General features: G+C 39.5%; 3 protein-coding genes across 4 annotated transcripts; all 3 read right to left on the reverse strand.

The window, feature by feature from the left end:
* Nucleotides 1–525: 525 nt before the first annotated feature.
* On the reverse strand, nucleotides 526–10,066 carry slc37a2 (solute carrier family 37 member 2). 2 transcript variants are annotated; one of them, XM_058626870.1, is made up of 18 exons: nucleotides 9,551–10,066; nucleotides 8,250–8,331; nucleotides 7,964–8,054; nucleotides 7,335–7,413; nucleotides 7,117–7,252; nucleotides 6,011–6,087; nucleotides 4,568–4,734; nucleotides 4,058–4,095; nucleotides 3,811–3,918; nucleotides 3,337–3,427; nucleotides 3,117–3,179; nucleotides 2,855–2,940; nucleotides 2,345–2,393; nucleotides 1,916–1,989; nucleotides 1,710–1,788; nucleotides 1,060–1,157; nucleotides 886–950; nucleotides 526–788 (listed from the first exon to the last, which is right to left on the reverse strand). In XM_058626870.1, the coding sequence occupies exons 1-18, from the start codon at nucleotides 9,607–9,609 to the stop codon at nucleotides 773–775; spliced, it is 1,458 nt and encodes a 485-aa protein (XP_058482853.1). In that variant the 5' UTR covers nucleotides 9,610–10,066; the 3' UTR covers nucleotides 526–772. The 2 variants fall into 2 exon arrangements, with proteins under 2 accessions (XP_058482853.1, XP_058482852.1); XM_058626869.1 differs by having other exon boundaries at nucleotides 3,811–3,957; nucleotides 9,551–10,065.
* A 517-nt stretch (nucleotides 10,067–10,583) lies between these two features.
* Nucleotides 10,584–15,537, reverse strand: ccdc15 (coiled-coil domain containing 15). Its single transcript, XM_058626871.1, has 10 exons — nucleotides 15,014–15,537; nucleotides 14,527–14,683; nucleotides 14,320–14,417; nucleotides 13,547–13,666; nucleotides 13,336–13,464; nucleotides 12,156–12,275; nucleotides 11,960–12,063; nucleotides 11,525–11,716; nucleotides 11,196–11,344; nucleotides 10,584–11,104 (listed from the first exon to the last, which is right to left on the reverse strand). Exons 1-10 carry the CDS (start codon nucleotides 15,185–15,187, stop codon nucleotides 11,055–11,057), a joined length of 1,293 nt encoding a protein of 430 aa, XP_058482854.1. The 5' UTR covers nucleotides 15,188–15,537; the 3' UTR covers nucleotides 10,584–11,054.
* Nucleotides 15,538–16,708: 1,171 nt separating this feature from the next.
* psmg1 (proteasome (prosome, macropain) assembly chaperone 1) lies at nucleotides 16,709–23,684 on the reverse strand. Its single transcript, XM_058626495.1, has 7 exons — nucleotides 23,474–23,684; nucleotides 22,652–22,755; nucleotides 21,760–21,905; nucleotides 19,716–19,778; nucleotides 18,642–18,840; nucleotides 17,467–17,597; nucleotides 16,709–16,883 (listed from the first exon to the last, which is right to left on the reverse strand). The coding sequence occupies exons 1-7, from the start codon at nucleotides 23,590–23,592 to the stop codon at nucleotides 16,806–16,808; spliced, it is 840 nt and encodes a 279-aa protein (XP_058482478.1). The 5' UTR covers nucleotides 23,593–23,684; the 3' UTR covers nucleotides 16,709–16,805.
* Nucleotides 23,685–24,016: the final 332 nt, after the last annotated feature.

Consider the following 24,016-nt stretch of genomic DNA (forward strand, 5'->3'; position numbering starts at 1 on the left):
AGAAACAACGTCCTTCCCTCAGGGAATCATTTGTATTTTGTCCAGGGAATTTAATAGTAATGACTTATATTTACTGTTCTTAAACCGAAGACGTGTGCCCTGGCTTTAATGGGTTTTTTTTCATGTTCTGACATCAGGCTGACAATAAATAAATGTTGTTTAATTGATGTGTGACCCTCAGGATTTGTTGCATGTCTGTGTTTTGAAAGCAGTTCAGAGCTTTTCATTAAAACTGCGAATATTCAGGTCATTTGAAGTCATTAAAGTGCTGCGTTAAAGTGAGCACTGGTGACTTAGGCGTTCAAATCAAATCAAAGATTCTACAAAAGCTGTCGGCTGCTAAAAGGATTGTCGTTCAAGTATTTTAAGTTATTACATGAAGTTATTCTATTTAAATACAAGTGTTATATACGTGGTCTGTGTCCACATGGAGTGTTAGAGTCGTTAAACACACTGATTATTTACCTGAGTGTTCTGAGGACACAGTCACCACAAAGACAGAAAAAGGTGTTAAATTAAAAAAGGCACCGTATATACACTTTAATGATAAAAGAATATGAACAAACAAGTTAGAATTAGTAATGAGTGGTCATAAAAAAACAAACTGTGTCTCCACAAAGACACATTTCAGGCTGTTTTACATTAAAAGGAAGGCTTCCATCGTGTGGTCAGTGCCTCGTATCGTCCGCTAAAGGCTTCGCTGAGGTCAGCGTCACGATCGTTTCCCTCGTCTTCTGTGTGTTTTTGTTCCTACTTTGCTTCTGTGAGTCACTCAGATTTCTTTGAACCTGCAATAAAAATGGGTTTAGTTCTTAAAAACTGTCGAGTACGACAGTAGATATATTATTATTCATATTATAATAAAGAATATGTGGCGACACTGACCCTCTCCCTCTGTGAAGACGTCCACACCAGCCTTGAGCTTCCTTATAAACCAGTCTGGACAAAAACTGAAGACAAATGATCAGGGTGTCAGTTCAGACACTGCTGCTACAACATCAACATCATCATCATCTTCATCATCATCATCATCATCATCATGAGTCTGAAGCTTCTCACCAAACAGGCCAGGATATCAGAACAGATGAGCATGTAGAAGACGTTGTTCCAGCCTGTGGGAGAAATCAGTCCAGCTAACAGAGGACCCAACGCAGCTCCTGCACAAAACATAACGTCAACTCTGGACTGACGTGTGGAATCAAACGTTTGCACATTCAAACCAGGCAAAAAGCCAAAGTGACGTTTCAAATCTAAAAGTAGACGATACTTTTGAAGCATGGAAACTATGTCAAACTATGTCTCAAACTCACATGACCCGGGGGGTCACTGAGTGTCCCGTGTGGTCAGGTGGGGAAAAAACAACTTATATAAAAGAGCAATAAAGATATTTGTCAGGATTTCCATAGAACTTCAAAATCAGAGTGTTTTTCTTTTACATGGAACGAAAAATAGTCGATAAAATGTACAAAAAATACTTCATATTAATGAAATTGCTTGAATAGGTTGTGAGACCTCTGCACTACACTCACTCTTCAATAAACACAAAGACTCGTAAATGGACAAAATAGACTGAATGGTATAAATATAAATATGCTGACAGTTTAAACCTGGATCAGATTATTTTACAAATACAAAGGAAATAATAACATTATAAAAACAGCTGTTTGATGCTGATCACAGTGCAGCACACGGTGGCGGACCGTTCTTACCGACTGAACCGGTGCCATCAATAATGGCTGTCACGGTCGACAAAGCCCTGGAGTTTCCTCTCAGACTCTCATGTGTTCCCTGTTACAATGAATACAAAAACTTCAGGTAAATGAAAACATTGCAGTAAAAAACAAAATGGATGATAACAGATGGTTGATGGTCATAGTGACAGAGTGAGTGTTTCCCATGATGCTTCAGGTCTCACCAGGTCAGCAGACACAGCAGTGGTGATGAGGGCGTACGGTCCGTTCACCAGACCTCCGCACAACAACAGCATCCCTGTGTCAGGAGGAAACGGCTCTGTGTTAAACAAAAGTCATTACTGTGGTCCACAGGATTCTGGATCATGACCCACATCCTCGATGATGTCACTAAAATGGCCTCATTATTTGTGGCTTTTCCCCGTGTGATGTAACAAATCTGCGTTTTCTTTCTGAAGATTTGGTTGAAAGTTTTATAACGATGTCATTTTCCAGAGTCGGAGTGAAATGAAGTGTGACGTCCTGATAATGAAACTGTTAAACGTTTTTCCATCTCCATATTTAAGCCCCATCTTTGAACTTCAGCTTCGTTTCTACAGTAAAACCAACCGTGTCGACCTCATGAACACAAACAAAGAAGATATTTTTCTTACCAACTGTAGTAGCAAGGCTCCTCTGTCCAATGAAGTTATAGAGGAAAAGCTGCAACATGAACAAAACACACACACACTCACAATGTTTCTGCAATAACGACTACTCAGAGAAGAGGTGAATCAGTGCCATGTAATAATAATAACTATAATAATAATAATAACAACAATAGAACTGGAGCCACCAAGATGCACCACTGAAGGGCACAGGAAATCATTCCTGCCTGTGGCCATCAGACTTTACAACTCCCATCTGTAGATGTATTCGGTTCATTTATTAATTACCATATTGATCATGTCTATCCTGTTCACGTTGTACATTTTTGTCCTTTTGTCATTCTTGTTTTAAACAAGGGTTTTGTGCTATTTTTATTTACTTTTAATTTTTAACTTGTGTGCTCTTTCTGGTACTTACTGAGTCTGATATGAAGCAACTGTAACAAAACAATTTCCTTTGGGATAATAAAAGTGTTGTGATTCTGATTGTGAATAACAATAGGAGTTGAAACTCACCATGGGGGCAGCAGTGAGCAACATGACGCAGCAGGTTGCCGCTCTTCCTCCAGTGTAGTCAGACACGAGGCCCGCTGTGATGCCTCCTGTACACACAGAACATTCATGATCACAGGAATCCTAACATCCAGGTGATTGACAGCAGAGGTTAATGACATATTAGTTATCATCATGCTGAATCACGTTACATGCACTGAGTGTGTGCCAAAGTTCCATTTTGGCATTTGAAACCATTATACTCGCGTATATATTAATTGCTTACCCACAATCCCTCCCACATCAAACAGCGTGGACATGTCTCCTGCCTGTTTGGCTTCAAAATGTGCTGAAAATGAAAAAAACAAACTGCTCATTAATAATAATAAACTTCACACATGACTTTAAACGATGAGGATAAATAAGTACAGCACATGTTTGATTGTGGTATTTTTTGTGGTATTATTTGATTGAACATAAAAAAAAAAAAAAACTTAAACACTGACCAACATTTGAAATGTAAAGTGGAAGCCAGAACAGGAAGGTGTAGCTGACCAGCTTAGCAAACAGCAGACAGAGAGAAAACTCCACCACGCCCTGGGTGACACACAACAACATCATGGCAGACACAAGTCAACCATGTACTGGACGCGGCAATAATAAGTATTAAATTAAATGATCTGGACCTGGGAGACAAAATGACATCTGATTGACAGCACTGATCGCTAATAAGAATTTAAATTGATTTAAACTTAGATGAGATGTTTGTCCTTGTAGATCTTACAGATTATGTGATGTTGCACTTACTAATGCCACGTTTAACCATCACAACAGTTTTTATAACTATAATGTCATGGTGTAATTCCTTATGCTACCACCAGGTGCTTCCCATTAACCAAGTTGAGATATTCTGCACCACAAACTACACATTTGTCAAATAACTTAAGATAAAAACATGTAAATGAAGAGCTTTTACTCACAGGTATACTGAGAGCCTCACAGAAGCTGATGGCCTCCGTGTGGTCCTCGACGATCGCCGGCGTCTCACTCGAGATGGAACCGTTGCTGTTTATGTTTCGGGGCGAGTTCTGCAAGAGAGGTTCTACTTCACCACTGTCTTGGTGGCTCTGATGTGCACACACACACACACAAAGGAATGAACACATGCACATGAGCTCCAGCAGTTAACGCAGCAGTTCTAAGAAGAGGTTTTCTGGTGTAACTCACGTGATGCTGAGGAGGAGTGCAGTTCACGTCTTCAGGTTCTGCACGAGAGACGAAAACACACGCAATCATTCGTTAACATTACAGGTTTGGCTAAAACAAATATAAATCCTTTAAATGAGAATTACAGGCCAATAATCTTGGCAGTTTTATATTTAATAAATCCATAAATAAATAAAACAATATATTATTCAAAAATAAAAACAACAGCATCAATCATGTTGTCTTTTGGGCCAATATTAAAGTTTTTGTTCTTTCTCTCAGTTTTGCCTCTCTTTCTGTCCCTCACTGACTGTGTGTGGCGTTTCATTACTTATTTACATCAATGAAAGAATGAACACACCATAATGACCAAACTAGACCTCAGCCTTTGAAGTTAAAACAACAAAAACGATGTGTGCGTGTAGAGCTGAAACTAACCATTATTTTCATAATCGATTAATCGTTTCAGCTCTATGTGTGTGTGTGTGTGTGTGTGTGTGTGTGTGTGTGTGTGTCTGTTATGAAACTGACTCTCGACCAGGAAGAAGAAGCAGAGGATCCCCGTCGAGGCGATGATGAGCCCCGGCACGATGAACGACATCCCCCACTCCGAGGAGACGAAGACTCCCGCGATGAGCGAGCCTAAGATGTTCCCCACAGAGGTGTGGGAGTTCCACACACCCATGATGAACCCACGCCTGACGATCACGACACAAGCACACAAAAGGTACGCACGTGAGAATCAAAGGCATTGCTGTGGTTTCTACAGCCGTGGATCATGTGGTTTGGATTAAGCTGTCATGTGTAACTTCTTCGTCTCTTTTTTGCTCTTCATGAACAGAAACAATGTAATACTGTTTGTGTGCAGTGTCTTTCATCTGAAAACATGCCCTGACAGAGGGATTGTTGGTGTGCATACACCCTAACCCTCGCCTCCGTCTGTCTGTCTTGACATAAAACTAATTACTTGGAGTATGCAGCAGTGGAATGTCTCCTGGAGACATGAAAAACAAAACACTACTATTCTCAGAAATACAGAGAGAGTCATGTGGGGCTTTGACCTATAAGTTGAGATAAGTTTGTGTCACTGATTCACACGTGATTTCTTTGTTTGTGCTAATGGTTCAAATGTTCCATGAGCGTTCGGATCTCCCAGAACAGACTAAGTCAGGTGTTTGGAGCTGTTGTTTAAGAACCAGATGAACCTGTTCTTAAGTCTTTAAACTGGAATTAAAGAACACTTGAACATGTAACTTGTTTTTCAGTCTGTTACTGTTGCTTTAGTGTCTCCTCTCGTCATGTGCAAGCAATTATGCAACAATGCACTTTATATTTTCTATAACATGTATGTGTTTATGTGAGTATGATTGTATGTGTATGTATTTCCTCCTTCATGTAACCTTTGTATTTCTGAGAGCGCTCATGTTCCTATGTTTTTGTTTCCCTGAGTGTATTTTCATTCTTATAATATCAACCTGCTACGACGACAGGCGGAAATAAATCATAAATAATAAAATAATTCTCCAAAGACACACTTTGAATCGCCGCCTGTTTCTAACAAACTGGTTAACTGTCCATAAAAATAAAACAGACAGTGGGACAGTTACATACAGTATGTGTAGGTTTTCATGAACATAGTGTAACGCAGAGTATAAGTGCAGCTTCTCATTTCAGTAGTTTTGGAAAATCTGGCAACTTCCCCCCTGCAATATCTTTTTTTAATTTGGATTGCAGTTACTTCTTAAAACACTGCCAAAATGAAGGTGTGTTTTATTTAACCTGGAGGGGTTTGAAGCTGTTTTAAAGAAGCAGATGAACCACTTTTTAGGCTTTCACAAATATTTGTGTACTGCTCTGAGATGAGTAAAAGATAGATTTCCTGGTGTTTTTCCAAATGTGACAAACATGCATGTGTTTGTCAGTCAGCAACAAAAAAAACTGTATGGTCAGCACGTCTGCTCAGCATCTACTCACTTCCCCTTTCCAAACCAGTTCCCAACACAAGCCACTACTGCCGGCCACCCGGTGGTCTGCACCAGTCCGTTCAGCACCTGCAGGAGTGAAACACACAGAAAACAGCGGGGTTTAAATCACAGAGACAAAGCTTCACAACTCCAGGACAAACATGGACAGATAAAAGAGGACGGGGAGGAGACACAGTGAGCAGTGTTTGTTAACATTCTCTCACCAAGCCTTTATAAGCCCACACTCATGTCTGCAGTCATGTGATGCAGCTGAGTCATGTGATAATATGTGAGAAAGGGCCGACTAAGTCACCGTGAGATCTCTACATTTGCAAAGCGAGTGGATGATAAATGAGTTGTGTACTGACCCACAGAGCTCACAGTGATCACACCTGTATTCAGGGAAAAGAGTCGTGGATCAATGAATGCAACAGGTGGTTTTTGACATCACATCACATTCTGTGAAACACGGGGGAATTTCCTGCTTATTTCTGACATTTCAGAGACTAAGTGAGTAAACAGGAAAATGGTCATTAGCTTTATATTTAGTTACAACACAGGGGAAAAAATGTGTTTCTTCTTATTCCCATCATGAAATAACAGAAGCAGTGCACTCTGGATCTCAGTGAGTGAGTTTTCTATAAGTCAGAACATAAAAGTCAAACAAAACTCCTCTGACAATGTCAGCATTCAAACTATACTAAACCATACAATGGAATTTTGTTCACTTCCTGTAGAGTTGAGTAACCTTGCTTGTGTGTGTTGATATGGTTTAATATTTAATGAAGTGAAAGCAACCAACACCTCATCTCATTTCAGTGTTTCCCTATTATTATTTTTTTTTAACCTGTCCTGTCCAGTACCCAGGACATGTAATATGATTGACTGCATGCCTTGTGGTGTCGGACAGATTTGATATGTGTTTCCCTATTATAATACTAATATGATTTGGTTGTTACATTACACACATTAACATAGGATGTGTAAACCTGATGTCATTCCTACGCTGAGGCTCTTTCTGACATGCGAAACTCACACTCCCGACTATTCACGACCAACCAGATAGATACTCAACCAGGGTACAAGAGTAAGACATCTGAAGGACAGCACGTTTACCTGGATGACGGCGTAGTAACCTAAAGAGTGAATATTCCAGTAGAACCCAAGGCCAAACAGAGCTGTGAACAATCCACTCAGCAGCATCCCGACACTCAGGTAGTACCGCAGAGGGAGCCGCTCTCCAAATATCCCACTGTGAATGCATGAACGACGGTTCAAATTGACGCCACACAAAAATCAGAACACTACAAAAATGAACCTGAGCACATACAGACCTGAAGAACATGCCGAAGGCATAGGCAACCAGGAAACAATTATCCAAGATCCCAAACAGTGTGTGATAGTTGTCTTGGTCTAGAGACAAAACACAGATAAAATGTATTAGTTTTCTCCAGTTTGCTGAGCAGCAACACTGAAAACTCAACTGTGCTATAAAATAAAGCCCTCGTCTCTGCCGTGATGGGAGAGTCTGGTCCTGAATTAAGAGCCACAATGATCATCAATAGCAATGTGGACACAGAAGGTGATATATTGGATTTGGGACTTTTTTTTTTAGAGCTATTAATAAATACAAAATGGGTCACAGTATAGGGGCGTAAGCTTCAGTTTACAAACTTATTTAAAGCTTTAGACGGTGTGTGTCATGTACACGTGTCTAAATGGTGCTGATAGTATTTCAGTCTAATCCGATGTAGGCATGGAAGTGAGTGGTTTTAAGACAGGTAATAATATAAATGAACAACTATTTCCATCTTCAAGTCTATTTAAGCAGGTGAAAACTCTCAGCAACGATGTTTGCTACCAACACATGCTTTCACAAAGCATATTATATCGCTATCAATCCTCCAGGACCTGTCCACGCTCTCTGCTCATCAGAATATCAGGTATCAGGTACTGGACTTACCAAAAGGAGCCCAATCACACCAGGTAGCATTGTTGGTTATGTTAAGGTCCACGGGTCGAATGACTGAGGAGCAGTTTCTGTGCAGCTCACTCTGAGTATCAGAGGAAAAAAACATTGAATAAGTACATGTGCTGCAATATTCATAATTTACTACCAATATTTTGGGCATCTTAAGACATTATGAAGAGCTTTTAACATCAGAAATATAAAAGATCATCTTCAGTTATTTTCCCTCCTGTGTATTCCGTTCTGTTTAAAACTCCAGGTAAAGCAAAGCCTCGCTCACCTTGACAATGCTGATAGGTTTCCGCGACAGATGGTAGGCTGTGTAGAAGAGGAACGTGAGTAAGAGGATGAAACTGCGATACCTGCAGAAATAAGAGTGGAATGAAGATGTGACGGCAAAAGTCGTATCACGTGAGTATGAATTTATAGTAGCATTAATAACAGTTATAGCGCTTCTAACTCATAACAAGAAAACAATAAACTTCATAATGAACTTCCTGATGACGCGACACAAGCCTCAGGCTTCTCTGACTCTTCTGTTGTTTCACTCTTCAGTGTTTTTTTGTTTTTTTTACCACAGTCTTAAGACATGTCATGACACTGTGAGACAGACTTTCAATTAACACGAGCCACTCACTGATCTAAAGTACACAAGTACATTAAGTTTCCCTCGAGTATTTTGCAACAGAGTGCTGGAATTCAACCGACTACAGGAGAAACAACAAGTGTAAAGGTCCATGTGTCAAACGTAATCGGTTTGGGTTTGGATTGGACAACCATGTTTGTCAAATGTGTACACCTGTCGTTAACGCATAATCAACTCAGGATCTTTGAAATCAGACTATAAGTAAACTAAATAAATCAATCTGAAGCCATTCAGTTTACTGAAGCTCCACATACATAATAAGACAAACTATATGTACATATTGACATAATCTCTTTGAAAGATACATATTGTACTACTTGCAAGTCAGAGGAAACTAAATAGAAATGATGAATTAGGATGATTGATAAAGCCTTTGGCAATTGTGTATATTTTAAATTCCTGTTATCAATTCACAAGAGATTTAAAATATGTGATTGTATATGAAAAGTATCCGTCTCTCTGCATCTGACATTTGTTGTTTTTGTTACAATGGTTAGACAATGGTAAGATAAAATATACATATTCTTCTACATATTCAGAATATTATATTACAGGCTAAAATAATTATTATTAAAATAAAGTAGCTGAAGTGGCAGCAGATTCCTTAAATTCTGAACTTATTGATTTCCTTAAGATCAACTGTTTTGTTGAATTTTTAGAGAGAAAGCTCTAAAAATACGATGTTTTTTTAATGAGATTTGTCAAAACTGAGTCCGTCTGTGCAACCAAGATAAAAATAAATAATAACGAGTTTAATGATAGATACTGAGAAACAACAGGATGAATGAGTACCTGAAAGCCCATTAGAAATGCACAGAATGCCTGTTTGTTTGTTTATCGACGTGGACGAGCTTAAACATTTACAGCACAGAGATAACAGACTTGTTAATGTAATGACTGTTTGTGGGAATGAATCGTCGACGGTGGAAACTTACCAACCATCTCGAGAGAACGAGGTGATGAGTCGTATGCCGGGAGCCAGGGGAGATCTCATTTTTGTGTATAAAAATAAATAAAAGAACAAACTTTCAACAAAAACAACAACTACCACAGTTTGGTCCCAGACATTGTCCACGAAGAGCACAGTTCAAGTCGAACCGGAGAATAAAAGCGACCGTTTGTTATGACGAACTAATTTAGCAGTTAAGAGTTAAGGTTACGTAATGAATGCTAGGTGCTAAAAAAATAAATCAACAGCGGTTTAGCTTCGCGTTGAAAGCTAAAGTCCGTGAACTCTCGCCGGGTCTCCATCGTGTTCCGCTGGGTTTATATGCACCAAGGCGGGCAGTCAGCCTGCCTCCGCATCCGAAAAAGAGGCGTCTGTTATGAATAGACAATTATTATTATTATTATTAGAAAAAAATGTGATTATTCCTGTCGATTTTTTCCAGACGGAACGTCCCGGTTAGCCACGTGACCTCCCCACGAAGTGACGACAAACCGGATATAGCTGGAACGTGGAAAATTGCTGGATACTCGCACTGACAGGTAATAAACACTAGTGGTCAGTCACGGTACTGCAGCCCCCCAAAAAGAGGCCTCTACTGGACTTTTCCGAGGTGGAGAATCAAATTAAAATACACTAAAAATGTCTTATAGTGTAACAGATTTTTAATGAACATACAAAAGTATTTGTATGTATATACAATGTGTTTGTATATAACAGGTAGCTATTTCTATTGCATTTCCAGTTATTCTGTGTTTTTTTATTACTTTAACTATTTATCTATTTTAACTATTTATCTATTTCTTTGAATAACTCGCCATTTCAATGCACAGAGAAACGTGTTTTCTTACTGTACATATGACACTAAACTCTTTGCATCTTGAAAGGACCACCTTGTAGAATACCATAGGTTTTCTGTCGTAAAAAAAAGATTTCCTTGTAAGTTACATACAGATGATATATATTGGCATATACAGACACAATTCAACCACAGCACACCAACTCTTAAGAATGAATAAAAATAGAAAGAAAATAATTTATTTAAAAAATAATCAATAGCAAATACCTATACATTAAATTTCTGAGACTACCCTATCAATCAACTTCCTTAAATATGAATAAATTACAGCTACATCTGTGTGAGGTTGTGTTTATTATGCAAAAACAGCAGTGCCAGCACACATGCTGATGTTAAGGAGATATAATGTACACTGTTTGACATTTTGGGTTGACTTAAGTTTTCAGGTTTGATTCCAGTCAATTCATCTGTGTGAGATTTTAATTTACAAAATATAATCAATGCTGTTGATGCAAGTTGAACACTTCCAACAAACGGATCACAGTGAAATCAATGCTCTACACACACACACACAGGTCCAGTTTGATTACTAGTACTGTATTTACCAAAACGTTTCTTCATACACAGACTTAACAAACAGCAAAGAGACCGAGTTTCTTCAGGAGGATTTTCCACTGCACTTCACAAACTTCCTTTACCGTAAATCCACACTCAGTATTGTTGAATGTAACGCCTGGGCATACGCTGTGGAAGAGAAAAATGTGACTGAATCATTTTCTTTTTGTGTGTATACAGTAAACAGTGAGGCAGGTGACAGTGTGTGCGACGATCGTACCTTTGGGATTGTTGTGGAACACACAGTTGTTAGCACACGTGTCGGGGTGGGAGTCCCAGAAAGTGGACGCACAGCAGCAAAGAGGGGGAAGGTCCAGTTTCTCCTGAGAGAGTCTCTCTTTCATCTGAGCTCTCAGAGCCTCAACGAACCTGCAGACAGTTTCAATCAACCGGTTTATGTGATCATATTGACTTTTACAAACAAGACAAGAGAGGTCACAAGACATAATGTCTTCACACACCGCCCACAAGCAAAGTCTACATGGAAGGTGGCCAAAATGATGAGAGGGTCTTGGTCCGGTTTTGAGCTAAAACCAAACATTCATTTACCTCGAAGATACTTTTCGTTTCTCCTTTTTTCTCCACTGCAGCTTCACAGCTCTCTCCTCCTCCTCGAGCCTCAGTCGTTCCAGAATCAGCAGCTCCCTTTCCTCCAGCATCTGTTGGGCCTCTGCGAGCTGCTGAGCTCTCTCCATCTTTCTCTCTTCCTCCAGACGAATCTGTTCTTTCTCTGCTTTGATTCTGCAGTGAAAAAGGAAAAACACATTTGAGAAGAGACTGTTATACTGTATCTGTATTCGTATGCAAGTGCATAGCATCAGGCCATATTTTTCAAATAGGCACCAATGTTGTACTTAAATATGTAAATATTGTTCTTATTGCTACAATAGTCAGTTGCTCATACTCAGAGTTTCTGTGTATCACTTTGAACATGCACATAAATAAGGGGAAGTGATACAGGAGAAAATGCTGCAGTCTCATCACCTTGTCGTTCTCTTAAGGTGCTTCCTGTGCTGATTATTCTCCTTCACTTGTTCCCTCTCGTTGTCCATGAACTGACGGCGCTGCATCAGGAACTGAGACTGACGCTGCAGTGACAAGAGTGCTGTGACATCCGCTTTGACAGATTGTGCATGAAAAAAGCCAAAGGTCGAAAATGCATGTCTGATCTAATGCATACCTGTTTTTTCACTTCCTCTTGGTCATTCAGAGGCCACAGGACGTGTGTTTCTCTGAGGCTGGATTTAAAACCAGAATCAGGCTGTGATTTATCAGAATGCAACATCACATGTCCTCTAACCTGAAACATGCACACAGAGAGCAGAACAGAGTCAGCAGCCATCAATCAGTGCTGAGTAATGACCAGCTTGAATTAGTATGAATGAACAAAGGTGCCAACAAGCTCTGTACTTTGTCCGTGTAAATGTTAAAGTGCTGGCTGGCACTTAAGGGTTTTATTAAAATTCATATTTACATTTTTGGTTTCTTCTCTTGAATAAGAAGTGACGATGTTGGCAGTAAGTGCCAGAGAATGCATACGGGATTGTTTGTATTCATAACATAGCATCCATGGATGGATCAGATTATGATTACAACCATGGAAGATGGTCAGACCTGAGAAATACACTCATTGTGCAACTACACTCCCTTTCACTCCCTTTTAAAAACCTAATGATGCAACCACCTAAATTTTGAAGTTTTATATTCTATAACTTGGAGTTCATCGTATTAAGGTTAAAGACATCTCGTTATTTTTACACAAAAAAATATTAGGAAGTAGATAAATGAAGACATGAATAATGAAAAAACATGTAGTGAATCACAACAGGTTAGAGGGAAGTGGAAATGTTTTGTGAATAAATATCAATGACCAGGTACATTTCCATTCTGTCATCATTTACAACTCATACTGTAAACACAGGCTTAATTGAACTTGCCCCATTTTCACACTTGTGTGCACCCAGTATCTTAAACTTGGAATCATGACGTGACGTTATTCAATTTAAGCATAACCGTCGATCAGCTCTTTTAAGATCAGGTGACAGGTAATGGTTATTACCATTCTATTCCAAACCACGTTCATTAACTGCTTGCATTTCAAACATAGGTGCATAGATGTTAGATTACCTTTGATGCCAAAGAGAAAGTTTGAATCTCACCAGGAGGAAAATGTTGAAACGGCACATTTTGTATAATTTCACTGTTCTAATTTCTGTTATGAAATGAAAACAATAAGCATTAGTCTTGGCTGATACAGCCATATGTCTATATGTCATGCATCATCTTCAATGGGTTTATCAACCGACATGGCAGAGAGTGAACGATAACGACAGGTTGGTGGACTCTGGTTGGTACCTGACCTTCTGCTGAACAAGAGGACATTCATGTTGACTGGCGAAGAAACAATCATCATCTTCTTCTTCTTCCCCTGCCTCTCCCTCATCCTCTTCCACTTCCTGCTCAGCTCTCATCACGTGATACTCAGCTTTCTGTTGGGTGCAGAGGAAAATCATTATAATTAATGTGCAAGAACAGGAAATACTAAAAGAGGAACTACTTTGAGACACTCACATGTCTGGTTGGAGACGTGCTCCATTTTCCCCCAGGAAGGTCTGACATTGTATCCTCATGCGGGCTCATCCGACACGCAGCCAGCCGGAGTCTAACCTGCCTCATGTCCTCACGAGACGACTGGAAAATCATGGAAATAAATAATCACCTCCGGATGTCACATTATTTTATCACTCACACAGGGGAAACTATGAGATCATTCTTACTGCCATAAACAACACATGCTGAGAAAAATACAAAGGGTTAACAGAGGACATCTAAATCAATGTGTCAAGGTCCACAGGCAACCTTTGACCCAGCACAGAAAAACAACAGGATGAGATTATACCAGATATGTTGAATATATCTGATATTCCCACCTGATCTTCAGCTATTGCAATAATTATAAACAACATTCAGAGTAACATCTCTTAACTTTGATTATAAATAAGTGAAACCATGGGTATTCATCTGCTTTAACAGCTTCTACTTTCAGACTTTGTGCATTAGTTTTGAACCTTGCTGCAAGGACTTGAAGTCATTCACACACCAAAGCACTGGTGACAATCGGTGATAACGACTGGTTGACAGCGAGTGTTCCAAGTTCATCCCAGAGGTACTGGATGAGGATGAGTGAGGTCAGGACTTTATGTTGACAAGTCAAGTTCTTTCACATCAAACTGGCCTCAAGGACCTGACTTTGTGCACAGGGTCACCGTCATGATGACAAGTGAAACAGGACATTCCCCTAACCGTACCATCCAAATAAATTAAACTATACTTAACCCTCTCACCTCCTGACAGCCCTGCTCCATCACCCTCTGTTGTGCAGCATCTCCCTCCGATATGACCTTGATCCCAGGCGTCACATGCTGGATCCTGACAGGTTTGACTGAGACAAACAGTTTAAAAATGACAATTAAAACATGCAGGATCAACAACAAATAGCAAACCAAATGTTTAATTACTTTTATGTCTGGTGGGTTTTGTTTGTTTTTTACCAATGGTAAAGTTTGAAGCTTGAGGTTGATGTCGCTGCTTGAAGACTTGGGAGTGCTGTGCCACACGGTGGCGCACTTCATCCTGAAATCGTCGAAGGTTCTCTTCAGTCACCCTCCTCCTCTCTGCCTGCAGCTCCTCAGTTATCAAAGCAAGAGCCTAGACCATCCCATATTGGCACTTTTTAAATCAAATAAATATCAACTTTGAGATGTAATAAAAACACACATTTCCTTAAGTCCTGACCAGGTTGTGTTCAGGACATCTATGACTACTGTCATACAGTTAATCAGACACTTTTACTGTACCGTTTTAGAGACATTTCAAGTTTAAAGTGCCATATTGGCACGTTTTAATGGGAAAATAATGATCAACGTTCCTCTTATTTACAAATTGTTGAATGCTTGACATCTGATACAGATCCAAATCCCTGCACAGCGCCTAGCAACAACACACTAGCTGTGGTCAGTGGCGTAAAGTTGCACTTACAAACGGATGCTCCATGAAGTCTGGTCCGCCCTCCACCCAGGCTCCCACCGCGGCAACCGCCGGGTTCCTCTCAGCCAGCACCTTGTTAGTTGTGGAGGTCCGCTGCTTGTTTCTCTGACTGACTGCAGCTTTGTTTCTGCCGTTGGTCGCGGCTTTATTCCGTTTAGCACTCATAGCTAGCGTTGCTAACCAGGCGCACGTAAAGTGCTTCTTTACGACGTAAAGCTCAAATATCTAAACGGTTCTGTCGCGCACTATTTTTGAACTTGTTTGAATGAGAATGGGCGGAAATTAAAGTAATATTCACGCTGTCAATTGTTTAGATTATACAGAGGACATGAACCCTGGTATCAACAGGTCTGTTTGAGTTTCGCCCTCTTCGTCTTCTTTTGAGATTCTGAAGTTTCCCTAACAGCTCACTGACTCATTACTGCCCTCATCAGGACAGGAGGAGACAGTGTGAAAAACAATAACACTAACTAATAATACATTTTATTTGGTGGTGCCTTTCTGACACTCAAGGTCACCTTACATACAAATGCAAACATAAAAAATAGAATAAAATAGAATAATAAAAGACAATAAAACTGAACAGTGCTGTGTGGTCATTGAGAGTATGATATTCTGATGATAACAGCTGAGTTTTTAGTTTGGATTTGAAGTGTGGGAGGGAGGGAGGGAGGGAGGGAGGTAATTCCAGAGTCTATGGTGACAAGGCGGGCAGGAGGGACAGTGAGGTGGATGTAGGAGGAGGATCAGAGGGTGCAGACAGGAGTGGAAATGTGGAGGAGGTCTGAAAGGTATGGAGGTGTAGGCTTTGAAAGTGAGGAGCGGTATTTTGTAAAAATGACTCACAATCAGCTCTGAAGGGGCTGTATGAGTGAAATGCATACAGAGCTTTTTAAGCAGGTGTTGCAATCCAAATTTAATATATATATTTCAGAGTTGTCTTGTCTCCCTTCCCCACAGACTTGAGGTTGCCATGTAGTTTGAAGAACTAATCCTACACAAACCAAAAGACAGCTCAGGTTTATATTATGAATATAATCCTATAGTCCTAATTTAACATATTTCCTTAATCTCTGAAGACATATTATTGTCATTTTTGACTACATACAATACATTTCTTATGTACAGCTCCTTTTAAATAGTGACGATCAAACAATGCTAAGCACAGCTGATGGTGTTAAATGAAGCTTCAGAATTTGGATGATGATGGTGATGAACACTGATCACACCTTCAGTTTAGTGTTGACTCAAAATGTAAATGATGTCTCTGCAACTGTCAGTATTCAACAATGTGTTTTGACAGTTTTGTGAATAGAACAAACATAGGAGGTGAATCAGGATTAATTAAAAGCAACGTGTTTGATCTGCTGGTGAAGACTGTCAAAACCTAGATTTATCACAAGGGAACCAAGAGTATCGGTGCTGAATTTAAAAAACGATCCACTGACAGCTCATCTTGAACCTAATTAGTGCAAAAACTGAAAAACACTAAGGGCTCGAAATATCAAAACTCCATCTAGTATTCAGGAACCAGAGAGCTGTAACATTCATTTGTTCATTATTTTCCAGTTTATCCTCCACATGAGGTTTCACCAATCCTAATCCTCAATGCATTCATAAATGTGTAAATTACTCACAGCAATCGATGGAAGGACAAAAATAAATAAATAAATAAACTATTATGGCTTTGTTTACTTAATTTCTTTATTTTAAAAAAATGACAGTATTTTATGAGAGAAAAACATAAGTTACCTGCACCACTCAGTGTGCAACATGGCCATTCTCAGATATAGAGATTACTCTGAATGTCCGTGGTCTTGACAAACTTGCGGAGGACGTCTGTACTCCGAGACGAGTCCAACTGAGGAGAGGAAGAAATACAAAAGAAAGTATAATTAACAAAACTGTATTCATGTTAGGTGAAAAATAACATGCTTAGGGTTATTTCAGCTAGAAAGGCCGAACAAAAAACAAGAACATCAAATCATGGCAGGAATAGAGGTGGGTCCTGGGTCCTGAAAGTTACCAAAGCCTTGTCCAGAACTTATGGAGAATTTAGTTACTGATTTTATGTTTCCAAATCTTGGCTAAGTGCAATTCTCCTGGACTGAACACTTTGATACTTTCACAAAAAATGTGTTCTTTTTATAATAAAGCTTTATAATAAAAGGTATTACATTTTTATATCTTGAGACCTTTAAAACTGCAGGTCATTTCATAAAAATATAGGGTCATCACTTTGTCTGGAAGAGTTTCTATGTGTAGTAAAATAGAAGGCGTTGAACAAATAAAAACAAGGACATGGAGAAACACCTCAGGAACCTGCAGTAACAACATCTGGCGTGCAGGTGTTTGTCATTGCGGGCATCATTCATTTTAAATATCCGTGAAATGAGGGAAACATCTGCTTTTTTCACAGATATAAAGAGAGAAAAGCAGCTAACCTGTATGGACTTCCTAAGTTTGGTAAGTGCAGGCTTGTAGGTCTCCATAGAGACAGAGTCGGGGCCGATGACATCACTGTAACACTGGTAAACAACAGTGGCGATGCCGTGGACTTGGCAGTGGTTCAGGACTGATGAAACAGCACAAAGTAAAAGAATGCAAGGTTAATATGACAACTGAATAATGGGGAAACACGGAGATACAAAGACTATAAAGGTCAGCCTGACATGAGTCCTCAAGTGCTTTCCACTGGTTTCTTTAGACTGCCAATGTCTTTAAAAGCATTGGGACTAAAAATGGCCAAATCTGGATGTGAGACTGTGTTCTTAGTGAGTGGAGCGGAGCCCAGTGGAGCTACATTTCATTTAGTTGGCAGACACGTTGTTCCAAAGCCTCTCGCAGTTCTTCCCCACATACACACATCAGGAGTCAGGGCGGATTTGAGATTCAGTTTATTCTTCAAGGACACCCCCAAGGAAAGGGTGGAGAATCAAACCTGACTTAAGCTGGATTTATCGTCACAACAAAGAGACTAATACTATCATAAAACTGCAGCACTTTGCTGCATTAATTCATAGTGGATTCGACGATAAGCCCTGCAGTGAAGACGTTTTCAAAATGAGTGTGACTGCAAAGACATTCTTTCAACTTGATTCACTATCAGAATCCTCCTCAGGTAATAGAAACTTGGAACAGGAAGCGACAAAATGGTATCTAAGACATCAACAAGGCCCAGGAATACAATGTCACCTTCAAAATTAAGCCTTTAATAAACGGTTTTGTCCATAAAATCCATAAGCACAACATACTGCTGTCAAATGTTATCATAGCCCTCATCTCAGACCTTCATAATCCAGATTATGTTAGGTCCTGGTTACACTCGTTATTACACATTATCAGCGTTAATTGCTGACTGTCATTGAAGATAACGTGGACATTTGAGTATCTTTAAATTTCAACACACAAGAAAAAACGTTTCTAAATTAACATAAAGGAAAATGTTTTGGGTTTTTTTTTAACAGGGATTTACTGTGGATTTAAATGTGTCTCATCTCTAATCTGAGGCGGCAACGCTTCACTAATCATGCAGCACAGTATGCGTTTCCAGTGTCTGTGGTGTCTACAGTCAGTGTGAATTTGAGACACCTGAATTTGTAAAAAACAATGACAGTACCTGCAGCTGGAAGGCCAGTGATTATGTTTGGTTGCTCCAGTGACGGGCTGACAGGCTGGCCACGGAACGCATCAGTGTGGAGAGAGCGCAGGAAGGGGGCGGAGCTGGTGCACGGATAGTTTGCCGTCTTATAATCAGCCACAGAGCCATCTGACAAAACTGTCACATTCAGCTCTCTGTGCTGAAGACAGTCAAAGACCTACAGGAGAAACCACAGACGGAAACAACATCACCTTCACCATATTAATCACATATGTCTGACCATGTCTGCATGCTTTTAGGCACTGAGATTCAGTTAAATATCCAATATCCTAGCAATGATAAATCCATTATAATTCAATTAATAACCAACTTAATCAGTTTGAGTGTTGTTTTTGAATTATTATCTGGTTTGTTTGCTCCATATAATTAAGAAATCATTAAAACTGATACAATTTGGTTTGTGGACAAAATAAAACATCAATTCAGGATTTTAGGAGTTTTTTTAAAATTTTGTGGAACAAACATACTCCATTAATAGTGAATCTATGAACTATGAAAATAGTAGTTATAGAGCTGCAAACAACAATTATTTTCATATCAGTTAATCTGTCAATTATTTAGTTTGGTCCATAAAATGTCAGAAAAAGTTAAAAAACGTTGATCAGTGTTTGTCAAACCTGGAAATACGATGTTTTCAAATGTCTTGTTTTTGTCCACAAACCAAAATGATTCAGTTTTTTAATGATTTCATTGTTTTATGGAGCAAAGAAATGAAGAAAATATTCACATTTAAGAAACTAAATCACAGAAACTAAAACTAAAAGCTTCAAACCGATTAATAATCGATAGTTATTTACAGCCTGATGGATGGAGCATCATCACCTGACACCTTCAGTTGTAGCTGAAGTGATTCGTCTTATGTAACTTTGTGGTCCTGTTCATACGTCTGTGAGCAACAATACACTATGGACACCAATTATGGAATTGTGCGTAGGATATATTCATCTACACTTCATTGCTGTGCTTAAAGATCTGCAGATGTCACAAAATAACAAAGTCCTTTAATCACAACACTAAATGAACAGAGCATACCTTTTCTGTCCACTGAAAAAGTTGGTCTTCTGCAACGTAGCAAATCACCTGACATATCAAAACCTTTAAAGGAAGGAATGCAAGAGACATTTTATTCAACAGAATACTTCACACAAGTACTCATATGTGTATGTGTATAAAAATCAGAGACAGGAAGGACTGACAGATGACAACGCAAAGGAGAAATCTACACACTGCAATGATTTCACAAAGTCACGTGATGTTTGGTTTTTCTCTCCAGAGCTTGACGATCATTCTGGCCGTATGTGGTATTTACATTTGGTGAAGTGCGACGCCCAAAGCAGACATCTGGAGTTAAAGCACACAAAAGGCAATCTGGTGATTTGCCAACAAGGGGATTCTAAACACTAATTCGACTTAATTAACCAACTGGTGCGGCTTGGTTACATTAAACAGACAAATACCACACGAGAGGGGCCTCCAGTTATTTATTTCATTGTTCATTCAGGACCAAAATATTATATTTGGATAAATAAATTAGCGGATTGCTCTGTGTAGTCTGCTAATAATCCTAAAAAATGAAATGGTCCAGTGTGTGAGAATTAGTGACATCTAATGGTGAGACGACAGACTGCAGACGAGGAAGCTCAACCTGCCTTTCACAGGACACTTTGGTGGTCTTTTATTTCCTGTTCTTCTGTGTTTGAGAGAACAGGCCGGTTTGTCCATTCAAACCTCTGTAGAAACATTGTGGCACAGGCCATCAGCCTTAACACTGCAAAGCCCTCACCCTGAAGTACATATTAAAAAGTATTAACAGGCCTATAAGGCTGCAAAATCCAAACTATTTCGATTCTACAGGGCAAAATCTTTACAGTTGGCAAATGTTAAGCATTTTTACTTGGCTTAGAATCAGAAAAATGGTTATCAAAATAATTGGCAATTAATTTCCTTTAAAAAAAACAAAAAACTGACATGAATAAACTGACCACTGCAGTTTTGTTTTTAATCATACAATTATCTTAGTGTATCTGCTGATTCCATGCCATTCCTTTCCCCTTGTGTTCATTTCCACCTCTCTGTGATCCAATAAAGGCAAACAAATGTGTCCATATGAGTGTAAGTAAATCAGCCATGAGTACTCTGCAGATTAATGCCTGGCTGTTATAGTATCTGTTGTGCACAGATGCTTTACAAGGTGTGAAAGCCTTCTCCTCCAGCTCATTAAATGTCTGCAGCCATCTGAACAAAGCCAGAGGAGAGGAGAAATGTGTGATAAATCTGAAGCTTGCCCAGCAGCACACTGCTACCACACGGCTGCTGACTGTGTGTATCTTGATTAAACCATGTGCACTATACCACACACACACACAAACACACACCTGTGCACACATGACACTGGTTGGTTAAACGATGGGCTCTGCAACAGCTCATTAATCCCTTGTGTCATGGCCTATTTTCTAACTGTTACAGCTGAAGTGGGGCTTGTGTTTTATTCTTGATATACTTTATAGTGCAATGGCACCGTCTTACAATAGTTACCATGAGACTGTTTTTGTTTTATTGTTTATTTCTAGCATGTTCTCCCTGTGTGTGCGGGGGTTTCTCCGGCTTCCTCCCACAGTCCAAAAAGATGCAATATGGAGATTAGGTAAATTGGACACTCTGGATTGAATGGTTGTTTGTCTCCATGTGTCCCTGCGATGGACTGGCGAACTGTCCAGGGTGTAACCCGCCTATTGCTCTGTGTGAGCTCAGATTGGCACAGCAACCCCGCGACCCTCCTGCGTAGGATAAAGTGGTGGAACATGGACGGATGGATGTTTATTTCTATTATTGGTTTGAATTTTTACATTTCTCCAAATGTATTCAGGCATTTCCTTTAATCTGCTGCACATCTGTGGCAAAACAAATAGCTGGGCACAGCCGTTGTTATTTTCTCTCAAAATACAATCTATCACCAGCAGATACATTCATCCCAGTGATTACTGTGTAACAGCCTGGTGCTTTGTGTGTGAATAATGAGCTCGTGAACACAGTCTGGAGTGATGTTATCAGCTATTATGCTCAGTATGCCACTCACAGATGGGGTTTCCTTGTGTCTGTGGAAAACACATGCAGACTCCTCGCTGGTTGGACCAGTTACAGCACGGCTCCTCTCATTCCACAGTGATGCATGCCCCACTGCTTCCCAGTTTGAAGAGGCGAGAGCGTACACCGACAGAAACCCTGGACAAGACAAATCCTCTCAGCAGTCGACAACAAATATGTCTTTTGTCTTTGCTTCATTTATCTGCTGGACACCATACAATACTTTTTGTAATAACACAACCTGAACACAGAACTACATTTAAATTAGCCCTTTTCTCACTGGACGAAGAGTAGAAAAATTTAACAAATGAATGAATAGATTAGCTGATTAACCGAATATTCAACGACAACACATTTGAGACTTGATGCGATTTCTGTGAAGCCAAACTGCTGAACATTCTAGCTTTTGTTTTCTGTACGTTTTGGTACATTGAAAACATGTAGGATTTAGGATGCGTTACATTTGAAGAGAGTGATGGGCACAAGTTAACTGGCAAAGCAATTGCCACAAATCACAGTTACAGAAAGCCCATACTATGAATTAGTAACGGCTTGCATAAAACAACTTTACAAAAGTATTGTCACACTATAGTAACTACACTAATTTGCTTTCTTTTAATCATTAACTGCAACTAATGATCAATGAATCTAACTTTTGTTTTACTGATCACTTAAAAGTTCTGTCTCATGAAATCAGGCTGTGTTACTCTTGAGTCGAGACATGCTCACTTAACTCCTATAAGTCCGGCCCTACTCCTCCAATTTACCCTAAACCATTCAGCTCTAAGGAGACATTAAAGTTTCATTTGATCTGTAATAATATCTAGTGTGCTTTTAGAAGGACTCCAAGTAGACGGGTAACATTAGCTGCAGGAGCCACTTACTGGCAGCATTGTGTCCCACAGCGAGGATGAAGTCTGAACACTGCAACTTGTTTCCAGACTGGAGCAGTTCAGTGACTTCAGAGCTCCAGTGCAGATGAACCTCCCTGATAAACAGAGGTGTGGAACAGATAAGGAGGGACAGTTACAAAAATGTTTTCTGTCCTGTCCATAAGTATACATATGGGTCACAAAACAGTAAAGAAATATGAGGGAGGAAAAAACAATGACAATGACTCCATCCTTTGGTAAGTAAGAAACACTGAATAATTCAATAAATATAAAGATGCTCATACAGTGTGGTCATTTGTATTCACCAGACCAACAAAGTGGGAGAAAGGGCTCCCCAACACCATCTCAGGGCAATTATAAATAACCAACCTACCACATCTTTGTGCTGCTTCTTGATAAGACCTTTATCATGATAGTACTTGGAACTGTGTTATTATAACATTGCAGCACCTGTAATGTAATGTATTGTATTTTATTGTATTGGTTTGCTCGGTATCTGGTGAATTATGAATCTGAATTATTTATCCGGTGAGGATAATTGTAATGAACTGTATTTTCCAAGTGATGTTGACTGTGACGCTGCCTCTGTGATGACAATGCGCTTCAGTAGCTGCGGCTCACAAAGTGAAACTGACCCTGAAGTACGACAACATTAACACTGCTAATAAATACACTTATGTCATTTAATATTTAAGTCATGTGATGACTGGCCGCTACGTGAGGACACACAAATATGATCAGTCACGTGTTTATTTTCACTGTAAGAGACTGATTTATATACACATGGCTAGCTAGCTAGCTAACGCTATTTACCTCTTTTCCTCCAGCTCTCTGCGGATTTGTTCGTCCTCTTCGTTTTCCTCCTGGTCCTCCTCATCATCATCCACAGCCCGGGAAAACTCCGACAAAACTTCACCGAAAAACGTGGCCATAATCAGTTTAGTTTTCCCGACAAAAGCGAAAGTTTGGTCCGATGACGATGATTGAGAGAAGCAACCATGACACACTTCCGCCGGAAGCAACACTCTTTCAGAATAAAAGCCGCAATCCAACCCTGGAATACTTCAGAATAAATCTAAAGGATGGAAGGAAGGAAGGAAGGAAGGAAGGAAGGAAGGAATCCAGAGAAATACTTTGTTAGGATTTTATATTAAACAGATTGAAATATACTATAAATTATAAATATAAATATATAAATACCCCCTTGATTTGATTCGCTGTGACTGCTGAAGCCTTTAAATTTGTGGCAAACATGAAATACATCTTCTCCTTTAGCACAAGGACGATGGTTTTCTCCTTCATCACTTTCACCTGGATTCTGTGAGCACATGACATTCAGCAATCAATACCTGATGC

This window comes from Solea solea, chromosome 4 (genome assembly GCF_958295425.1).
Source record: "Solea solea chromosome 4, fSolSol10.1, whole genome shotgun sequence".
Taxonomy (NCBI): Eukaryota; Metazoa; Chordata; class Actinopteri; order Pleuronectiformes; family Soleidae; genus Solea; species Solea solea.

What these genes read in the sequence shown, in the direction of transcription:
- slc37a2 (XM_058626869.1), bottom strand. Translation starts at nt 9,609, where the DNA reads ATGAGATCTCCCCTGGCTCCCGGCATACGACTCATCACCTCGTTCTCT. An exon ending in TCGTTCTCTCGAGATGGTTG is followed by an intron (nt 8,332 to 9,550) that starts GTAAGTTTCCAC and finishes TTATTTCTGCAG; the next exon opens with GTATCGCAGTTTCATCCTCT. An exon ending in GAGCCTTGCTACTACAGTTG is followed by an intron (nt 1,990 to 2,344) that starts GTAAGAAAAATA and finishes CTCCTGACACAG; the next exon opens with GGATGCTGTTGTTGTGCGGA.
- ccdc15 (XM_058626871.1), bottom strand. Translation starts at nt 15,187, where the DNA reads ATGAGTGCTAAACGGAATAAAGCCGCGACCAACGGCAGAAACAAAGCT. An exon ending in GCACGTCTCCAACCAGACAT is followed by an intron (nt 13,465 to 13,546) that starts GTGAGTGTCTCA and finishes TGCACCCAACAG; the next exon opens with AAAGCTGAGTATCACGTGAT. An exon ending in CACCTTAAGAGAACGACAAG is followed by an intron (nt 11,717 to 11,959) that starts GTGATGAGACTG and finishes TTTTCACTGCAG; the next exon opens with AATCAAAGCAGAGAAAGAAC.
- psmg1 (XM_058626495.1), bottom strand. Translation starts at nt 23,592, where the DNA reads ATGGCCACGTTTTTCGGTGAAGTTTTGTCGGAGTTTTCCCGGGCTGTG. An exon ending in TTTTTCAGTGGACAGAAAAG is followed by an intron (nt 18,841 to 19,715) that starts GTATGCTCTGTT and finishes TTTCTCCTGTAG; the next exon opens with GTCTTTGACTGTCTTCAGCA. An exon ending in AACTTAGGAAGTCCATACAG is followed by an intron (nt 16,884 to 17,466) that starts GTTAGCTGCTTT and finishes TCCTCTCCTCAG; the next exon opens with TTGGACTCGTCTCGGAGTAC.